The sequence below is a fragment of the Artemia franciscana genome, chromosome 1 (genome assembly GCF_032884065.1).
Source record: "Artemia franciscana chromosome 1, ASM3288406v1, whole genome shotgun sequence".
Classification (NCBI taxonomy): Eukaryota; Metazoa; Arthropoda; class Branchiopoda; order Anostraca; family Artemiidae; genus Artemia; species Artemia franciscana.
The window spans coordinates 23,453,608-23,472,735 of record NC_088863.1 but is presented as its reverse complement, the minus strand read 5'-3'; the positions used below and the strand labels follow the sequence as shown (position 1 = coordinate 23,472,735).

Genomic DNA, 19,128 nt, shown 5'->3' with positions numbered 1-19,128 from the left:
AATGAAAATATAAATATATATATAATGTGGCATCCTTTGATATTTAAACCAGAAACTTACCTTATGGAGGGTTTCAATGTCAGTATTTGAAGTCAATCGACACACAACATGGAGGGGAGGTCTTCGGGGAGTCTTTCCCATATTTTCAACTGCAATTTTCAAATCCATATCAAAGCGTTCAGCGGAACTATTAAATTCACTTTCTGCTTCAAGACAGGCCACTGTAAAATTGAGTCCATAATGCAGAAAACGGGCTAAATGCCCTACACCAGATCCAATATCCAAAACATTGTGACAGGAGGTGGCGCTGGCACAGAGGGTGCACACCTAAACATTGAATTTATTTAAAAGCAGTAGCGATTGTCGGGGATTCGATACGTTAAAGGATCACCCTATCTTGTCCATTATAAAGTGCTTTGGTTTTTGCTGCAAGAATATTTAGAATTGATCGGACGGTCTTGCCATAACTTGCAAACCTGGGATAACAGGTTCGGAAAAGGACACTTTCAAGGACCCTTTCAAGGAAAATGTTTAGTTAAATGACTAAAAGCCGACACTGACTTTCCTAGGAATCTTAAAAAAACTAACTTATCCAGTTTTGTCCCGGAGAGAGAGATATGATGAAACTTACGAGCACATCATTAGGTAGTGAGAATTTATTTTTATTTTTTACTAAATGGAGCAGAATTTTCTCTTTGAAGTTCAGGTGAGGGCATTGCCTAAAAATTTACTAGTATACCGGCTAGGAAATTATTAAAAATCACCTCAAAGGATATATCATCTGAGCGATTTGGAAACTTCAGGAGTTCCCAGTGGTGCTACCCGCTTTTATTGAAAGCCTTACCGATACAGAGACATAAAATTTCATTTTTTTTTCAATAATAAGCCACAGTCAAACCACAGATCCTCAATAGCTCTCGATTGTGGGACTCCCCTGGGAGAATTAGCTAATGTGCCTTTATCTTTAAGACGACAAGTCGACACTGTGGCTCGCAAAATGGATTTAAGTTATCAAATTCCGTTAAATATTTCGTGGTGAAACATAAAAAATCTACGGAAGTGTTTTGGCTTAAAAGGATAAGCTTTTTTTTCTTTTTGGTAAAAAAAAAACAAAAACAAACATCGTTATTGGAATGAGGCGATACGCTGTCTAGGAGTACACCAGTTTCCCCTTTTAATTGTCAACCTGACTACCAAACACATGGCGTTATTAGAGCTCCTAGTTTGGCCGACCATCACACTTCAGTAATTTTCGACAACAGTCTCTAGTAATCCAAAATACAGCAGATTCTCTATTTCCTATTTTTGGAAAGTAGTACTGTAAATAATGACTCTCAGCCTGAAACGAATTCTTTGTTTTTTTTGTGACCAATTCCTTAAGAAAATGTATTTATTGCTTTTTTTGTACATTTAAAGTTGACCTTCTTGGTTCATACAGGGTTCGATACTCTGTGCATAACTGCGTCTATATAATTTTCCATTTTTTAAGGCTAACTTTTAAATTTCATTAAACAACACGTTGCTCGACATTAAAATTTGACCTTAACCAAACATATATATATATATATATATATATATATATATATATATATATATATATATATATATATATATATATATATATATATATATATATAGAGGAGATAGGACAGAAGGAGATGGGACATGGTACTTTTGTGAAGAAAATTTTTAAAGTCTGCTGTAATTACAACTATTGTGCCATCTATCACGAAGTATACAAGTGATTTCCTGAACACATATATTCTTATCAGATATTTTATGTAAGAAGTTTTTCTTTGTTTTTTGAGTAAGAAAGCATATCTGGTTTTCATAACGCAACTTCTGAATGGTTTGTGGTATGATAATGAGTGTTTTTTTTTTTCAGAAGCTGTGTAATTTTGGCTCAAGAAGACTGTTGAATGATTGATTTATATTACCATCTAGTGATAGGAAATTGAATCTTTGTGAAAGGTTTCCTGCTTGGGTACTCTAGCGCAGGTGTTCCTGATTATCCCAGAAATGTTTCGTCCATTGTGTCCCAGGTTACCCTCATATCTACATCTAACAACTCCAACTGAGCTGAGAGATGGGGTTAGGTTATATAAATCAGACTATAATTCAAGTGGTATCAGTAGTTGTTTCATTACTTTAATTTTATTTAACATTCTCAATTTTAGCAGAATGCCAAAGAAGGGAAAGGTTGATCCATCTCTCTATGCCTGGGATGAAGAACAAATGAAGGCTGTCGGAATGGTTCATTTGAAAAATGGTGTGCCACTCAGATTTGCAGGTACACTGTATAATGTTAAGAAGTCAACACTTTGTTGGTTCTGTAAGCCATTTGCTGCATCATTAGATGAAAAAACTGTGTTTTGTTTTTCCCCTGGCTATGATGTAAATTTCTTTGAATCTTAACTTCTGCGGAGTAAAAAAAAAAAAAAAAACTGTCTATGGAATTCTTAAGTGCTTAGGACTATTAAGTCTATGGACTTACGAAAAACATACAAAGAAATTAGCCTAGGAATTTACCAAGGCAAACGAAGTGAAATATCTCAAGTCATAGGATCATAATGAAACAGCAAAGTGCAACAGACTGGAAAGCACAAGCCTTCATTGCAATCTTGGTTTCAACCGCGATGCAGTTGCTACATTCTATGAACAGCTGGAACAGCTATACTCAAAATATCATTTCCCAACTGACCGCATTTATAACATGGATGAAACAGGCTTATTGAATGTGCAACAGAAATGCCCAAAAAATTTGAGCCTTAAAGGGGCCAAGCAGTTAGGAGCACTATGTCACAGGAAAGAGAGAAACTAGCCACAATGGTAAGAATTACCAACGCAACAGGGAGCTTCATTCCCTTTTAACTTGTCGTTGGGCTGACTTGCTTTGTGGAAAGGCTCTTGTATGGTGCTCCACCTGGAACAAAGGCCATTGCTAGTGGAAAACATAGAAATGCATGGATGATGATAGAACTATTTTTGGCTACTTTAACCACTTTAAAAGGTAAGTGTGCCATGCTCTCCTGAACAACCAGCTCTTCTGCTCATAGATAATCATGATAGTGACATGAACTATGACTTTATTTCTGCTGCAAAGGAATGGGTTTGCAAATTCTTACGTTCCTTCCACACACATCAAATAAGTTATAGCTCCTTAATGTAATCATCAATTCACCCTTAAAAAGGTTTTTTTTACAAAGGTACTGAAAACTGGCTTGGAAACCATCCTGGGAGACCAGTCATGGAATACAAGATCTCTGAACTTCTTGGGGTTGCTTTTCCAAAAGCTTTCACATAACTGAACACTATGAGTGGCTTCTCTAAACTGCGAATTCATTTCTTCAATCCAGATGTCTGGCAAGAATCTGACTTTCTGTCATCTTTGACTCCTATCTACAATCCCAGCGGTCAACCGCCTGCATCAGAGGGCGAGTGGGAATAGCAGAGTTGTACAGGTGAAGAGAGCAGCTCATCAGACAGGCAACCAGTGCCGGGGACTCGGAAGACCGATAATTCTCTTTGTTTTCTCCCAGGTCAAATACTTCCTTTTCCTGATTCATGTTGAAGTGAAGAACGCCTATCAGATTTGTGCTTATTAAGTATTCACAGGTGTAGAGTAAAAGAGGTCAATTTGGAAGAGCTGGCTATAGACAAATTTTCCAAACAGAAGCGAAATCTACATTTGGCTTTTTCTGGAGTTTTAGTTTCGTGATTTAAAGATCATATGAACGTTTTTTTTCGAGTTAATTAATTTTTTTAAGATTTGGATAATCCAAATGACAAATTTATTTTTTTTATTTTTTGGAATTTTTAAAGATTAAAAATTCATGATTATGTTGCGAACTCCATTTTCACTCATTTTGCTTCATGTGGTTCACACCAGAGAATGTTGCTAAGGGAGCAGATGTGTTTTTAGCAGAACCCACCAATGTTGGCAAAATTTTCTGCCACCATTTTTTTTTTCTGTTTTTGTTGGTTTTGAACGCAAGGCCAATATCAAAATTATAGTTCACATTTTTAAAGGAAAATCGTGGGTTTGTACAATAAGGAGCTCCCTAATAAAAATAATGAAGTACATACGGATATTGAAGGATATAATGTATTTTTCATAGCCCCCTCCTAAATTCAGCTTATGGTCGCCATGCTAAGCGTCAGGTGAATTCAGAAGAAAAAGGATATATATATATATATATATATATATATATAGCGCTTTGTGTAATTTCAATTGAACACCCAACATTTCACTCGAAACACCATGACACAATATTGTTATAAATTAAATTTTAAAAATGCAAGTCCTTTTTTAGTGTTTCAAACATAGAATATAAGAAGGAAGTAAACAACACTTCAGATATTTAATTAGTATTGTATTTTTGTTATCTCACCTTAGCAGTTCAAAACGCACGTAGGCAATTTGCTTTTGATAAACTACCAAAAACTATTATGTTTTAAGCCCCCCCCCCCCCCCCTGGAAGTGTTTACCCAACTCATAAAAACGTAACAAAAACGCAGATAAAAAAAATTTTGACGTTTTTTTCAGAGTTTTCTTATGTACCCCCCTAAGAAAACTCCCCCCAATGAAATATCCTGGATACAGCCCTGCAACTAATACATTTCTTAGAGTATTATTAGGATTCACCTTAAAACTCACCTTACCGATGCGAAATATTTCATGTTGTTTTTTCGACTTAACATGTTTCCGAAATATATTTAACAGATCTTTGTGTTGTTGAGCAGCTGAAGTTATTTCTTCGCTTGGCGATTCAAAAGTTGCATTTTCTTCGTTACTGAAAATAAGATTCCAAATAAAAAGATGAAAATTTTCTCTGTTAAAATAAAATAAAAAAGACATATAGTCAAAAATGTCTTTAATTACACGGCCATTCAAAATCACAGCGCATTATCTGTTGTCATAGTCTACCAATTGCTGCCATCTGTATATTTACCGCTGTATTCTTTCCTTTAATAACTAAGTGGCCTTAAACAATGCGTCTGTACTTTTCCACAAGTAACACAGCAAACATTTGAGTAGCTTTTACCGAAATTACTTTTTGCAGAGAAAGTGTTTTGATTTTGGATCGCCAGTATCTACCTGTATACAAGATTCACCACATTTTGATATTCACCAAATTAAGAAAAAGACTGGAGACTTATACCAAACTTGTAGAGTCTTAAAAAAAATTATATTTCAGTGGGAGGGGAGAAAGAGGATATTGAAAAATCTGTATCATGCATACTGGAATTCACAATATCTGATATTGGAATTTAGCATCACTAAAACCCATTAATACATGGTCAGTCCAAAAATCATGGCAACGTCAATTTTAATAAATAAACGATTTCTTAGACCAGAATGCCTTTCCGATTGCAAATTATACAAATGAGAGCATGAAAAAATGGGTATACTATTTTAGATAAGGCAGGGGCAAGACCAGGAAAGAATCTTTTAATAATAAACAAAAGCCAAGAGCTCATTTGGCACTGGTGACGAGATTGGAAGAGCCAAGACCATTCAGCCCCCCAGATGGTCAAATCGGGGAAAACGACTGTTATCAATTCAATTTGTGCAGGTCTCTGACACGCCTACCAAATTTCATCGTCCTAGCACGTCCAGAAGTACCAAACTCGCCAAAGCATTGACCCCCCCCCAACTCCCCCAAAGAGAGAAAATCCGGTCTGGTTATGTCAATTACGCATTTAGAGCTTGTGTTTATTCTCGAACTCACCAAAGCACTAGAAATCCCACAACTCCCCCAAAGATATTGGATCCGGGGTCAATAACGTATTAAGAACTTGTGCTTATAATTCCCATCAAGTTTCCTCTCGATCTGTCCACTCTAAGCGTTTTCCAAGATTTAAGGTTTCCAAAATTTCTGTTTTCCCCCCTCCACCGTCCAATTTCCCTGGATCCGATCTGAATTGAAAATACAGCATCTAAGACATGACATCTTTCTGTACATCAAGTTTCATATAGATCCGATTACCCATTCGTGAGATAAATATACCTCATTTTTCACGATTCTCCTTCCAGCCCCCCCCCCTTAAATGGTCGGATAGGGGAAAAAACTGTAATCAGGTCAATTTGTGGAGGTCTTTGACAAGCCTGCCTATTTTCATCGTCTTAGCACGTTCAGAAGCACCGAACTCATCAAAACACTGGAAATCCCCCCTCCCCAACTCCCCCAAAGAGAGCGAATCCAGTCCGGTTATGTCAACCGCATATCTAGGACTTATGCTTATTCTTCCTACCTCATCCCGATCTCTCCACTCTAAGGGTTTTCCAAGATTTCCAGTTTCCCCCTCCAACACCCTCCAATGTCACCGAATCCAGTCGGGATTTAAGATAGGAGCCCAGAGACACGAGGTCCTTCTAAATATCAAATGTCATTAAGATCTGGCAACTCCTGGTAAGATCCTGGTTGGTTTACTTGATGTAACTCGGGAAAAACAAGCGACATCCCAGTAGGCTGCAACAGGGTTGCCAACTTGCACATTTTTCGTGTGAAATTCACTTATTTTTCTTTACCTCAGACAGGATGAGGAAGAGTGAAAATCACTGTCTTTTTTTGCGTCAATTTACATTAGCTTTAAACGTGAGTAGTTGACAACTTCGTCAGAAGTGAATTTAACAGATTGAACAGAGCTGCCAACTTGCATACTTTCGTGCAAAGCGCATTCTTCTCTATCTCAGAGGGAATGTCTTGATAGGAAAGAAGCTTTTTTACACTGCAATCGATAGTCTATCGAAGCTTATAATAAAGAAATAACATTTCAGAGAAGGAGAGACGGGTTCAAATCACTTTAGCTGGCAAGGCCTTGATAGGAAAGAAGCTTTTCTACACTGCAAATGATAGTCTATCGAAGCTTATAATAAAGAAATAACATTTCAGAGAGGGAGAAACGGGTTCAAATCTCCTTAGCTGGTAAGGTCTTGATAGTAAAGAAGCTTTTATACACTGCAAATGATAGTCTATCAAAGCTTATAATAAACAAATAACATCTCAGAAAGGGAGAAACGGGTTCAAGTCTCCTTAGCTGGTGAGGCCGTGATAAGAAAGAAGCTTTTCTACACTGCATAGTCTATAGTTCGATAGTCTATCGAAGCTTATAATAAAGAAATAACATTTCAGAGAGGGAGAATGGGTTCAGACCTCCTTAGCTGGTAAGGCCTTGATAGGAAAGAAGCTTTTCTAAACTGCAATTGATAGTCTATCAAAGCTTATAATAATGAAATAATATTTCAGACAGGGAGAGACGGGTTCAAATCTCCTTACCTGGTAAGGCCTTGATAGGAAAGAAGTTTTTCTACGTTGCAAATGAAAGTCTATCAAAGCTTATAAATAATAATCCAGGGTAGATGTTTTCCATGTAAATTCAGAGATAAAAAAGAGTTACCTAAGAGGTCTTCCAATCAACTTTTCCAAGGATTCAAGATTAGAGACTGGTTTCCTGTCAAGACTGGAAATCCGAGTTAACCTCCGATAGCACAGTAAAGAGAGGGGCCAAACTCTTCTAGAATAAAAATGTATACTTTAATTATTATAAACATCACCTTATATACAAAAATTGTCGATGTAGCTCAATCAATATATGTTTTGGCAGTACATTACATTAACATATTCTCTTATGCTAGTATGTAGGGGCGTAATTTCGTTTTAGGTTCCGGGGGGGGGGGCAAAATTTTGAGCTGATTTGCCCCCTGCGCCAGTGGGCAAACTGGGTCAGTTTGCCCCCTGCCCCAGAGCACGTTATGCCCCTATTACTATGAAGCATTTACGCAGAAACGAGGAGGAGCATTGCTCCTAAATGTCTTGTAGATTCCTATATCTTTGATAAAGAAAGAGAAGAAAAACACTACACCATCAAAATAATTATTCTGCACATTCCAGGTGTAGGTAAAGAATCTGAAGCTGAAAATACTGGGACTGTACTGTTTTATCGCGAAAAACGCTTTCCTTGATGAAATACTTGACCCAGGTGTCATAATTTCAAACACATTCTTATATAAATATTTTGGGTAGGGAACTAGGTTTTCCGTCTTAAAAAAAAGTTTTACTTTAATAAACAAAATAAATTAAGAAATTGATGACCAAATTCTAAAATAGTTAAAAATATTTATTTTAAACATTTTCCATTTATTCTAATTTTTATCGGTATTCTTATTAAAAGTGGCGTAATTGTTGTGACAGCTGGTTAAAAATCTGTGGCGTAATTTTGTAAAAACCCTGAGGGGAGGGAGCAAAGTGTGAGCCAATTTTCCCAAATCAAGTGAAAATGACAATGAAAAATGAAAAATAAGCCATATAGTAAGGTAGAGGCAAAGATATACTAAAGAAAACTGACCCGTTTCTCTAGATGCTTGAATTATGCAGGCTTATTTAACAAAAACTTCGAAGAGACTAAATTTCAGCTGAAGGGGGGAGGTAAACTGAGGTTGGAGGGGTAGTTTTCCCCCTGCCCCGTAGCAAATTACGCCCCTGTCAAAAATATAGAAGAATGGATGGTTGAAAACCGACATAAAACCTTGGAAGCTAGTGGGGTAAGTGTCACTAACAACATGAAAGTATAGGTGCACATGTGCGTTTCATTTACATATTTGGTCATTTACCCTATACAATCAAAGTTTCTTGCCTTTTTTTGAAAGAACCTCAACGAACCCCGTTTTATTCTCAAAATGAGTATAAAAAGGAAACAATTCCAAACTTGCATGTATTGTCAGAAAAATTATGAAATATAAAAAGTTGTAACAAAGACAATGGACCACTCTGCAATACCTAATTTCCTCCTTCTAAAGTTTATACCCAAACTTACATTCAAATTATTATTTACAATTATAAAATTTCAGATTTAGACTCAACGATTTTGGAGTCTTCTACCCGTAACTAAGATAAAAAAAACTAGCAGAATATGGATGAAATGGTTAGCATTATCTGTCTCAAACATAGGCACACACTCTAGGATATGGGCGATAGAAGATCCATGACACTTCAGAAGCACTCATGGAGGGACTGAGCATGATTATAAGAGGTTTGATCGGTTTTTACAGGATTTGTATACATCATGACTTTTAGGGTATTAGAATTAGGTTACATTCAACATTTTCAGTTGCACCCCCCTCCCGAAAAAGAGCTAGAATGTCGCATATACGAAGTCACGGTATAACTTTATTTTTTGGCCCGCGAAAGCTCGTACACACATTGTGAACTTATGTTGAAGCAACGGTAATATGATTCTTTTATTAAGGATGTTTTTACTTTATAATTTTTGGAGTTATGTTGAGTTTACAGAGTTATAATACCAGAGCTCTTTTCGGCTTCTGACAGCTGGATAACCATAAACATAAAACGAATTTACTGCTTTACAACGACAGTTTGGCTCTTGTTTCTGCACTAATTTATGCTTTTGTGTTTTAAATCACCCAATAAAACTTACGTGATGAAAAAATCAAGTTTTTTTTATTATTTTGTTTATTGCTAAGAACACTTTAACTAACCATTAACTGACGCATAAAAAAGGATTTCCCGTTAGTCAGTAGTGATAAGACTCTAATAATAGAAATGACACCATGTATATAATCGACGTAAAAATAACTCGAGATTTTGCAATCACATCCAGTCTAACAATGAATCAAAGATTGATCATTAACTTGGAAACGACATTAGACGATACTCACGAAAATAATAATGTTTTGAAAAAAAAAAAAAATGAAAATCCTAGTTTCTGGCCAAACGTAAAAGAAAAACCGCTTTTTGGTACATGGTCGCTTCATTCAAAGTAATTAGGAAACTGAAGAGAATGGAATCTTCGGCGTTTCAACATGACTTTTATTTGAACTAAACAATCCCTCTGCATGGTGTACGGTATCTTAAGTCAAAGAAATTAGATAACTAGAGAGAATGGGATCTTTGGCGTTTTAACATGGCTCTTATCATGGGCAACGCTACTGCCCTGCCTAAGTACAAGAGCGAAGTATATTCTATACATTATTATTGATTTGATTTTTTTTTACCTAGGCCCCTCATATGGAAGGATCATAGAAACTTCGGAGGCAGCTCATTCGATCGGGAATTAGAGGTTCTAATATTTCTTTTTTAGAGTCAAAAGTAATTGGAGGTCAAGAAGCCCCCTCCTCCACCACGCTTCTTTTTTGCAAAAAAAAAAACATGCAACAAAGCTTTAAAACATTCATTTTAATCAGCAGAGTTAAAAATTCCAATAATGACAAGGTCTATAGGGGTGACAAAACCCCTCACAGCCCATGGGGCAAGGATTATAATTTATACAATTTACCGATTGCTTGTATATGATATATGTTATCAGAAAAGGGGAAACATTTTTGATCCTTCGTGTCCAAAAAGGCAAAAAATATTAAAGTAAAGCTTCCAGGGAATGTTGAGGGCAGTGTATGACTCAATCAAAACATCCGATGTGTATGCAGATTGTGAAAAGCGCATACCTCAAAATAGCTGAGGGTATTATACCAGAACTTTTAGGGAATGGTGAAAGATATGCTCAATTGATCTAAGAGCAATATGAACCAACTGCTGCTGCTGCTGCTGTGTCTGTGTGTGTGTGTCAAAGAGACACACACAAACACACACACACAGACACACACACACAGACACACACACACGCACACACAGACATACACACAGACACACACACACAGACATATGCATACAGACACACACGCACACAGACACACACACACACACACACACATACACACTGACACACACGCACAGACACACACACGCAGACATACACACACAGAGACACACACACACAAACTCACAGAGACACACACACACAGACATATGCATATAGACACAAACGCACACAGACACACACGCACACATACACACACACACACAGACACAGACACACACATACACACAGACACACACACACACAGACATACACACACAGAGACACACACACAGAGACACACAAACATGCACACACACACACAGACACACACACACACACAGACATATGCATACAGAAACACACGCACACAGACACACACACACAAACACACAGACACACACACACACACACACACACACACACACACACAAACACAGAGACACACAAACACACGCACACACACAGACACACACGCCCAAACACAGACGCACAAACACACGCACACACACAGACACACACACACACACACACACACACACACACACACACACACACACACACACACACACACACACACACACACACACAGAGAGACACAAACACACACGCACAGAGCACAAACACATTAAAAAAAAAAAGGAGACAGAAGGAGAAAAGGAAGACTGTTTTCCTAAATTAGTGATATTCAAAATGAATCATGCAAAATCCTTTGTGAAACTAATATTCATATTCTAACACTCTAGACAAAGCGCATCAGTTCGATTGGTGCAACCTATTTTAACTCATTTAGTTGTCCTGATGCGTAGAAGTTTTTGTCCGTCCTAAAACAGGATATTTCTCTTTAAAGTTTAGTAGAAAAATGAACAATTTAATATCAAAATGGTTTTGCAATAGAATGCCAATTCAAACAAAAATCAATTTTTTGCTCTTTTTGTGTAACCGTAGGCTAGATTTTCTACTGCGAAAAATCTGATTTTTTTTTTCAACTTTGTTTCCACAATTTCTAGTTCGCTGTTTCCACGAATTCATAAAACTTGCCCTCCCGCACCTATAATATAATTTTAATTTTCCCAAATTTGAGCTTGTCTGAAAATGAACCTCTGAACATAAAAAAATGTAATAAAAAAAGCTGAGGTGGCAAAAACAGAGCCACAAAAGACTGACAATTGAAAAGATAAGAAGAAACTGATGTACTCCCTAGCGGGTAATGGATACAATCTGAAAGCGAAATTACGAATTTCTGAATCAGGTCAGTGTTCAAATTATCAAATTTACAACTTTTTCTGGTAAAGTTTATCATATTTACATTTATTATTATTTTTACTTCTGTTTTATATTTACACTAATTTACAGATATACATATCCATAGCAATCATATATATATATCCATAGCAATATATATATATATATATATATATATATATATATATATATATATATATATATATATATATATATATATATATATATATATATATATATATATATATATATATATATATAAATGTTTCTTCATACTACACCACACAGCGTATAGACTATAAAATATGCAAGTTGGTCTTTTGAACGCACTTGGCTGTGTTCATAAGGATATTTGTTGCAAATATATATGCACAAAAGCTACTTGTGGAGCAGTATTTGTATATACATACTGGTTTGATCTTGTTATTTTCAAATTTTGACTTTAGATTTTATTTATTTTCTCTTTTAATTGGTTATGCTTTATATTATTTTTTTTTCTTAACGCTCAAGACGTCTAGTCTTACACAGGAAAAATATTGCGTCACGACTGTCGTCTTTTCTTTCTACTGGCCATAAAACCATTGTTCTGTTTTTTTTTCTCGAAATTTTTCTCTCTTTGTTTTGACAATTTAGAGTACAAAAAAAAAAAAAACAACTAAGAATTACCTTTGTTCACCAGATTCTATCCATCTACTCAATTCCACTGGTCCAACTGAAGGAAGGAATTTTTGCCATGACCAGGGCAACTTTGACCAATGGTCACAACTAAAAAAGTCCTATAACGGATAAAAGTGGAGATAGAGAGAATAAATTAACCACACAAACAATAAAGCCCCCTAATTAATATTCACCAGAATCTAATTGAATTTATATGAATGTTATCTTAAAAAATTTGGTAAGCCAAATTTAAAATAAAGATACGAAATTAAAAAGGGGATGTTGAAGCTCCTGTCTCTAACTTCGACCTATTGCTCTTGGCTGAGGCGATTTTGTGTTCTTTGATTGGCTTAGAGCTCCTTACTAAAGATACTGATTCAATGCCACGCAAGACAATCAGCCCAGTACATACTGCACTACGTCTATCCTGTAAGTCCAAATAATATATTCACATATTACTAAATTAATACATTTCGTCGCCTGATATATTTCAGCCGAAAATAGTAATTTTGTCGAAACTGAGATACAAATGCCGTCTTGGGCAAAAAAAATTCTCTTTCGAAGGGTCTAATTGACATTGCTGTAAGATATCTCTAACAGCCTGCATTTTGCAGTTCTTTTTTTTGCCGAATCACATTTTTTAAAGCCGTTTTGCCGAATCACTTGCAGCATGGTATAACTGATTCTGAGATACAAATGTCAAAATTTTCAAACTCGTTTTTCGGTTTTTTGGAAAAATGGATTTGGCGAAACCGCCTTCAGGTTACGATTTCTCTCGCTTGGGCAATGTGAAATGTTGTAAACCCTTTGGCAGGCTTCGCTAACAGAATGTCCCCTTTGGTTCTGTGTCCTCCTCACCAATTAAACGAAGAAGTAATCGAACCCTCAACATAATTAAAGTGATATGTCCATAGAAGAAATTTTTTCTCTTTAAGTGATTACACGCTCATTAAAAACGGTTTCAAAATGCGACGTTTCTATTTGAAACCGTCTTTATTCTCCATTTCCCGGCACCAAATCCAAGCCTTACAGTTAGAATGACTAACAAACTACATAATATAATAAATAATAAACTATATAATAAACTAATGCTTAATTACTTTTCCTGAAAGATAAAAATCAACTCAGTCTTTTCTTTTGTTTCAAAAAATCTAGCATTTGAACGCTAAGGCTACGCTACCTTGACTCAAAATACAACGCACATTATTTGAGAACTAATGCGTTGTGAGTGAAATATGTGTGCATTAACACAATAATTCTTGAATACAGTGCTTAGGCACTAATAGATCTATAAACTCTGTCTTTAGGAGGGAAATCTTCCACAGCCTCATAGCAGCATAAGGTAGGACCTTTCATAAGTTGCCTAAAAAAAAGAGAAAGGTGAAGGATGCGGTACTAGACCCTTAAGGTCCGATCATGCGGTGTGAATCTCCCTCTCAAGGCCCTTCAGCCAGGATGTGCAATGGGGGGATGAGGGCTAACCATCCTGTGTTTTTACACACCCTTCCTGTTTACGTTCCCAGATTTCTCTATATGCCCATTCAGAGCTGGGTCGATTCTGGCTGAGCTTACAGAGTCAAGCCATTGACCCCCATCCCAAACCAAATAATTGGATACACTAGAATTCGAACCCTCGTCCTCTCGGACAAAGGATCCAAAGTCCAGCGCACCAATCCACCCGGCTATGACGGCTCCATTAAGTCGACTAACGAGACCTTAGACTGCAACCAGCTTTGAACTGTAATCTCAAGCATTGGCACTCCTTAAAACTATACACTAATTTAAAACAACAAAACAATGCGCAGAGGTTTTGATAATTAATTATGTTTCTGGATTTTGTTTTTTCTTGTTAGTATTTTTTAGGCAGTTTAGCCATCTGTTGCCATGTTTTTCTCTATGGTTGCATGCTTATTGCATTATTGTAATATATTTGCAGGAATGCATATATAACAAGTTGGCAATAAGTTTATGTACGACGGGTTGCAATATTATTCATAGTCGTTGCACAAAAGAAAATTTTCATAGCCTAAAATCTAAGTTAAATAGTAGAAAGTAGAAACTAACTAAAACAAGAGCTAAGAGCTCATATGGCACTTGTGACGAGGCCGGAAGAGCTACGAGCCAGGAACTCATATGGTAAGAGCTCTAGCAAATTTCTAAGAATCAATGGATTGACTTAGAAGGAAAATCAGAAGCTTAATGCCGGTCGGGATTTAAAATAATTGCTCTGAGTCACGATGTCCTTCTAAATATCAAAATTCATTAAGATCCGATCACCCATCGTAAGTTATAAAATACCTAATTTTTTTTAATTTTTCCTCTCCCTTAAGCCCACCAGATGGTCGAATCGAGGAAAATGACTTTTTTAAGTCAATATGTGCAGCTCCCTGACACGCCTACCAATTTTCATCGTCCTAGCACGTCCAAAAGCACCAAATTCGCCAAAGCACTGAACATCACCCCCTAATTCCCCCAAAGAAAGCAAATCCAGTACGGTTACGTTAATCACGTATCTACAACATTTGCTTATGAAACCCACCAAGTTTCATCCTCATTCCTCCACTATAAGCGTTTTCCAAGATTTCCGATTTCTCCCTCCAACTCCCCCCAATGTAAACAGATATAGTCGGGATTTGAAATAAGAGCTCTGATATATGAATTCCTTCTAAATATCAAATTTCATTAAGATCCAGTCACCCGTTCTTAAAATAAAATACCTCAATTTTTCTAATTTTTCCAAATTAACACCCCCCAGCTCTTCCAAAGAGAACGGATATGTTCCAATTATGTCAATCACGTATCTAGAACTCGTGCTTACTCTTCCCATCAAGTTTCATCCCGATCTCTCCACTCTAAGCGTTTTCCAAGATTTCTGTTTCCCCCCTCCTACCCCATGTCCCCGGATCCAATTCGAGTCAAAAATTGAGCATCTGAGACATAAGATCCTTCTATATATCAAGGGTCATTAAGGTCCGATCACCTATTCGTAAGATAAAGATACCCCAATTTTCACGTTTTCGAAGAATTCGGTTTCCACCCTCCAACTCCCCCCATTGTCACCGGATCGGGTCGGAACTTGAAATAAGAGCTCTAAATCACAAGATCCTTCTAAATATCAAACATCATTAAGATCTGATCACCCGTTCGTAAGTTATAAATACCTCATTTTTTCTATTTTTTCCAAATTATTCCCCCCTCCCCAACTCCACCAAAGAGAGCGGATCCGATCCGGTTATGTCAGTTACATATCTTGGACCTATTTTTTATTCTTCCCACCCAGTTTCATCCTGATTTCCCCACTTTAAGTATTTTCCAAAATTTTCGGTTCAGAATATATCAAATTCAAATATCAAACTTCATTAAGATCTGATCACCCGTTCGTAAGTTACAAATACTTCATTTTTTCTAATTTTTCAGAACTACCCCCCCCCCCCCGACTCTCCCAAAGAGAGCTGATCCGTTCTGATTATGTCAATCACGTATCTAGGACTTGTGCTTATTTTCCCCACCAAGTTTCATCCCGAATCCCTCCAATCTAAGCGTTTCCCAAGATTTCAGGTCCCCCTCAACTCCCCCAATGTCATCAAATCCATTCGGGATTTAAAATAAGAGCTCTGAGACACGATATCCTTCCTATTTCAAATTTCATTAAGATGCGATCACTCCTTCGTAAGTTAGAAATACCTCATTTATTGTAATTTTTCAGAATTAACCCTCCCCCCCCAACTCCCCCAAACAGAGAAGATCCGTTCCGGTTATGTCAATCACGTATCTAGGACTTCTGCTTATTTTCCCCACCAAGTTTCATCCCGATCCCTCCACTCTAAGTGTTTTCCAAGATTTTAGGTCCCCCCCTCCAAATCCCCCCAATGCCACCGGATCTGGTTGGTATTTAAAGTAAAAGTTCTGAGATACGATATCCTTCCAAATATCAAATCTCATAAAGGTCCCATCGCTCGTTAGTAAGTTTAAAATACTTCATTTTTTCTATTTTTCCGAATTAACCGCCCCCCCCACTCTCCCCCCAGATGGTCAAATCGGGAAAACGACTATTTGTAATTTAATCTGGTCTGATCCTTGATACGCCAGCCAAATTTTATCGTCCTAGCTTACCTGGAAGTACCTAAAGTAGCAAAACCGGGAGAGACCGACAGGCAGACAGACCGACAGACTGACAGAATTTGCGATCGCTATATGTTACTTGGTTAATACCAAGTACCATAAAAATCCAGAGGCCATCTTCGTGCCGTATTTACAACTTCTATACTGTACTCTGAATCAGGATTAGGTTCCTTCCATCATGCAGAGTTCTACCAAAGAATTTCAGCTTTGTCATGAAACTTTTTCACAAAAAAAAATGTTTAATGTTGTAGAGGGACTAGAGCTTGTCATTTCCAACTTGAAAAGATCCTAAGACTGCTCAGGGTAAATATTAACGTGCTTAGTAGAGCCCTATCAAGACTTTAATGAGGACCTAGCAGCCCAATCTAAATTTCAGAGGTGACCCAGGGCTCCAAGATCCCTTTTGAATTGTCATCGAAAAATTAAAAAAACTGACACTAACCCCCCCCCCCCCACCAAGACATTAAAAAATACCTTTTGCTAACCATAATCCCCCCAGCCATATTTTTGTGAACTGATGCAGCATAACCCGTCATTGTTGCACCAATAACATCAGATCGTTTAGGGCTGATTAAAAACCATGCTAAACAAAAAAAAATATACATCTTATTCTAGGAAAGCGGGAATCTCAACAAAAATCATTAGATATTTAGGTCGAATAAACTAAAAAAAAAAAAAAACTCAAGCTAATTTCAGATTGGTGTAAATAACACCTGATTTCTATAATAATTAAAATAGCCTAAATAGTATAGCCAAAGGCAAATCGAGGATTTTTGTTAGGGAGCTTATTTTTTCGGTAAGGTTTTACAAAAACCTTAAAAAAACGCATCAAATGTTTGTTTATATGCATTTTTTTTTAAGTTTTTACAAGTTGAAAGGAAACAGGGGGGGGGGGTCAAACCCAGTAACTCCCCTGATCACAGCCTTGAATATAGCCTTCTGCCCTACCGTTTTCATTATTTCCTTTAATTTTCCTAGCACGTCAATTTGAACAAGCAATAATCGGACCGATACACCACACAAACAAGTTCATACTATCATGCCATCTATTCAATTTAATCTATTTTCATCGGGTACTAGAACTAGTAAGTCATGTTCCCGGTATTAGTTATCTTAGAATTTGTGTGTATTTCTGTAGTTATTCTGACTTATATTTAATGAATGTATGCAGTTTTGATTTCCATATTTTTTTTCCTATTTCAAACATGACCTTGTAATGGCTGTTTTCCGAGAAAAAGACAATTCCTCAAAATATTAAAAAAGAAAAAACGGTTAACAAACAGCTACCGGATTGGGCGATGACACTAAATAAATAAGATAAATAAAAAATTGTCGAAGAATCTCACAAATGCTGCTTATCTCACTAGGATTAAAGTAGACAAACAATTAAAATCACATCACGTAACATAATAATCTCGGAATAATCGGATTGGGGCGATTGCCCCCCCCCCAAAAAAAAGAATTTTTTAAGAATTCTTTCTAAATTATACTATTGAATACTATATACAAGAAATAAGGAATGAAAGATCGATCGTCTTATGAAATAAAAACAATGAAACATATCAACGCAATAATGTTTTTCAAAGACGATAAGCGTTATAAACACAAGAATGAACGTTTCTGTGCTGTTAGGGAGAGCCCAAGGGAATGCAGACCCAAGACAAGAAGGTTGGACGGTATCAGTGCTGTGGCCTGTATAAACATGCAAAGGTTGGCATCCCTTATCACTGTTCCCCCGAGACAGAGAAACAGATAAAACGTACATAATGCATACGTCCAAATGAAATAATTTTAGTTACATCACTAAACTTGACAGAAATCCAGACTCCTTAACCAACGCTATAAATGTTTGCCTCATTGCTAGCAGGCACACAACATTCTATGAAATACCCTGACAATGATGCCAATTCATCTGCCAGCAATCTAACGTGTGCCTCATTTGGTGGCACTGAAACAGCTTAGAGTTGTGGTGAAGATACCTGCTTGTCATCTATTATGATGGTCAAGGTTGTATCTTTCTTTATGCTGAATGGTTTTGCATCCTATAGTAAAGAGATTTAAGAATCATGTGTCGCTCATACCAATCGGAAGTTGGAAATTTCGCTCTTTAGTTTCTTCCGCCAAGTCTATATCAATAGTCAAGTGTGTATATTTCATATCTCCCTTGACATGAGACCTGGTTATTCTTATTTTTTCTCACATGTAGAACCAGTAACCATGTAAGGCCAACTATCCTTTCTGGCGTACCTCAACGAAGTCCTTTGAGCAGTAATATCTTTCGAAGATGCATTTGCTGCTGCTGGGGCTAGGTACACTAACACCAATTATCCCCCACTTAACCTATTTGTCCTTTTTATCTTGACATCATATTCTGAACTAGATTAAGTTCTCAGTCTCATAGAGAAAAAGTTTGGACAAAAAATCAAACAGGCTCAAGAGTTTGTTGTCCAC

General features: G+C 36.8%; 1 protein-coding gene across 7 annotated transcripts in view; it reads right to left on the bottom strand.

Annotated features, from left to right (window-relative positions):
* Window positions 1-19,128, bottom strand: part of LOC136027114 (methyltransferase-like protein 25B) — a 125,471-nt gene that overhangs the window by 32,107 nt on the left and 74,236 nt on the right. For 6 of the 7 annotated variants that reach the window (XM_065704078.1, XM_065704086.1, XM_065704070.1 and 3 more), the window contains 4 exons: window positions 12,565-12,674; window positions 7,402-7,518; window positions 4,658-4,793; window positions 61-327 (listed from right to left, as the gene is read on the bottom strand). In XM_065704078.1, coding sequence (XP_065560150.1) covers window positions 61-327; window positions 4,658-4,793; window positions 7,402-7,518; window positions 12,565-12,674 — 630 coding nt within the window. The remainder of the gene's footprint in view (window positions 1-60; window positions 328-4,657; window positions 4,794-7,401; window positions 7,519-12,564; window positions 12,675-19,128) is intronic. The other variant, XM_065704121.1, reaches the window with a different exon arrangement.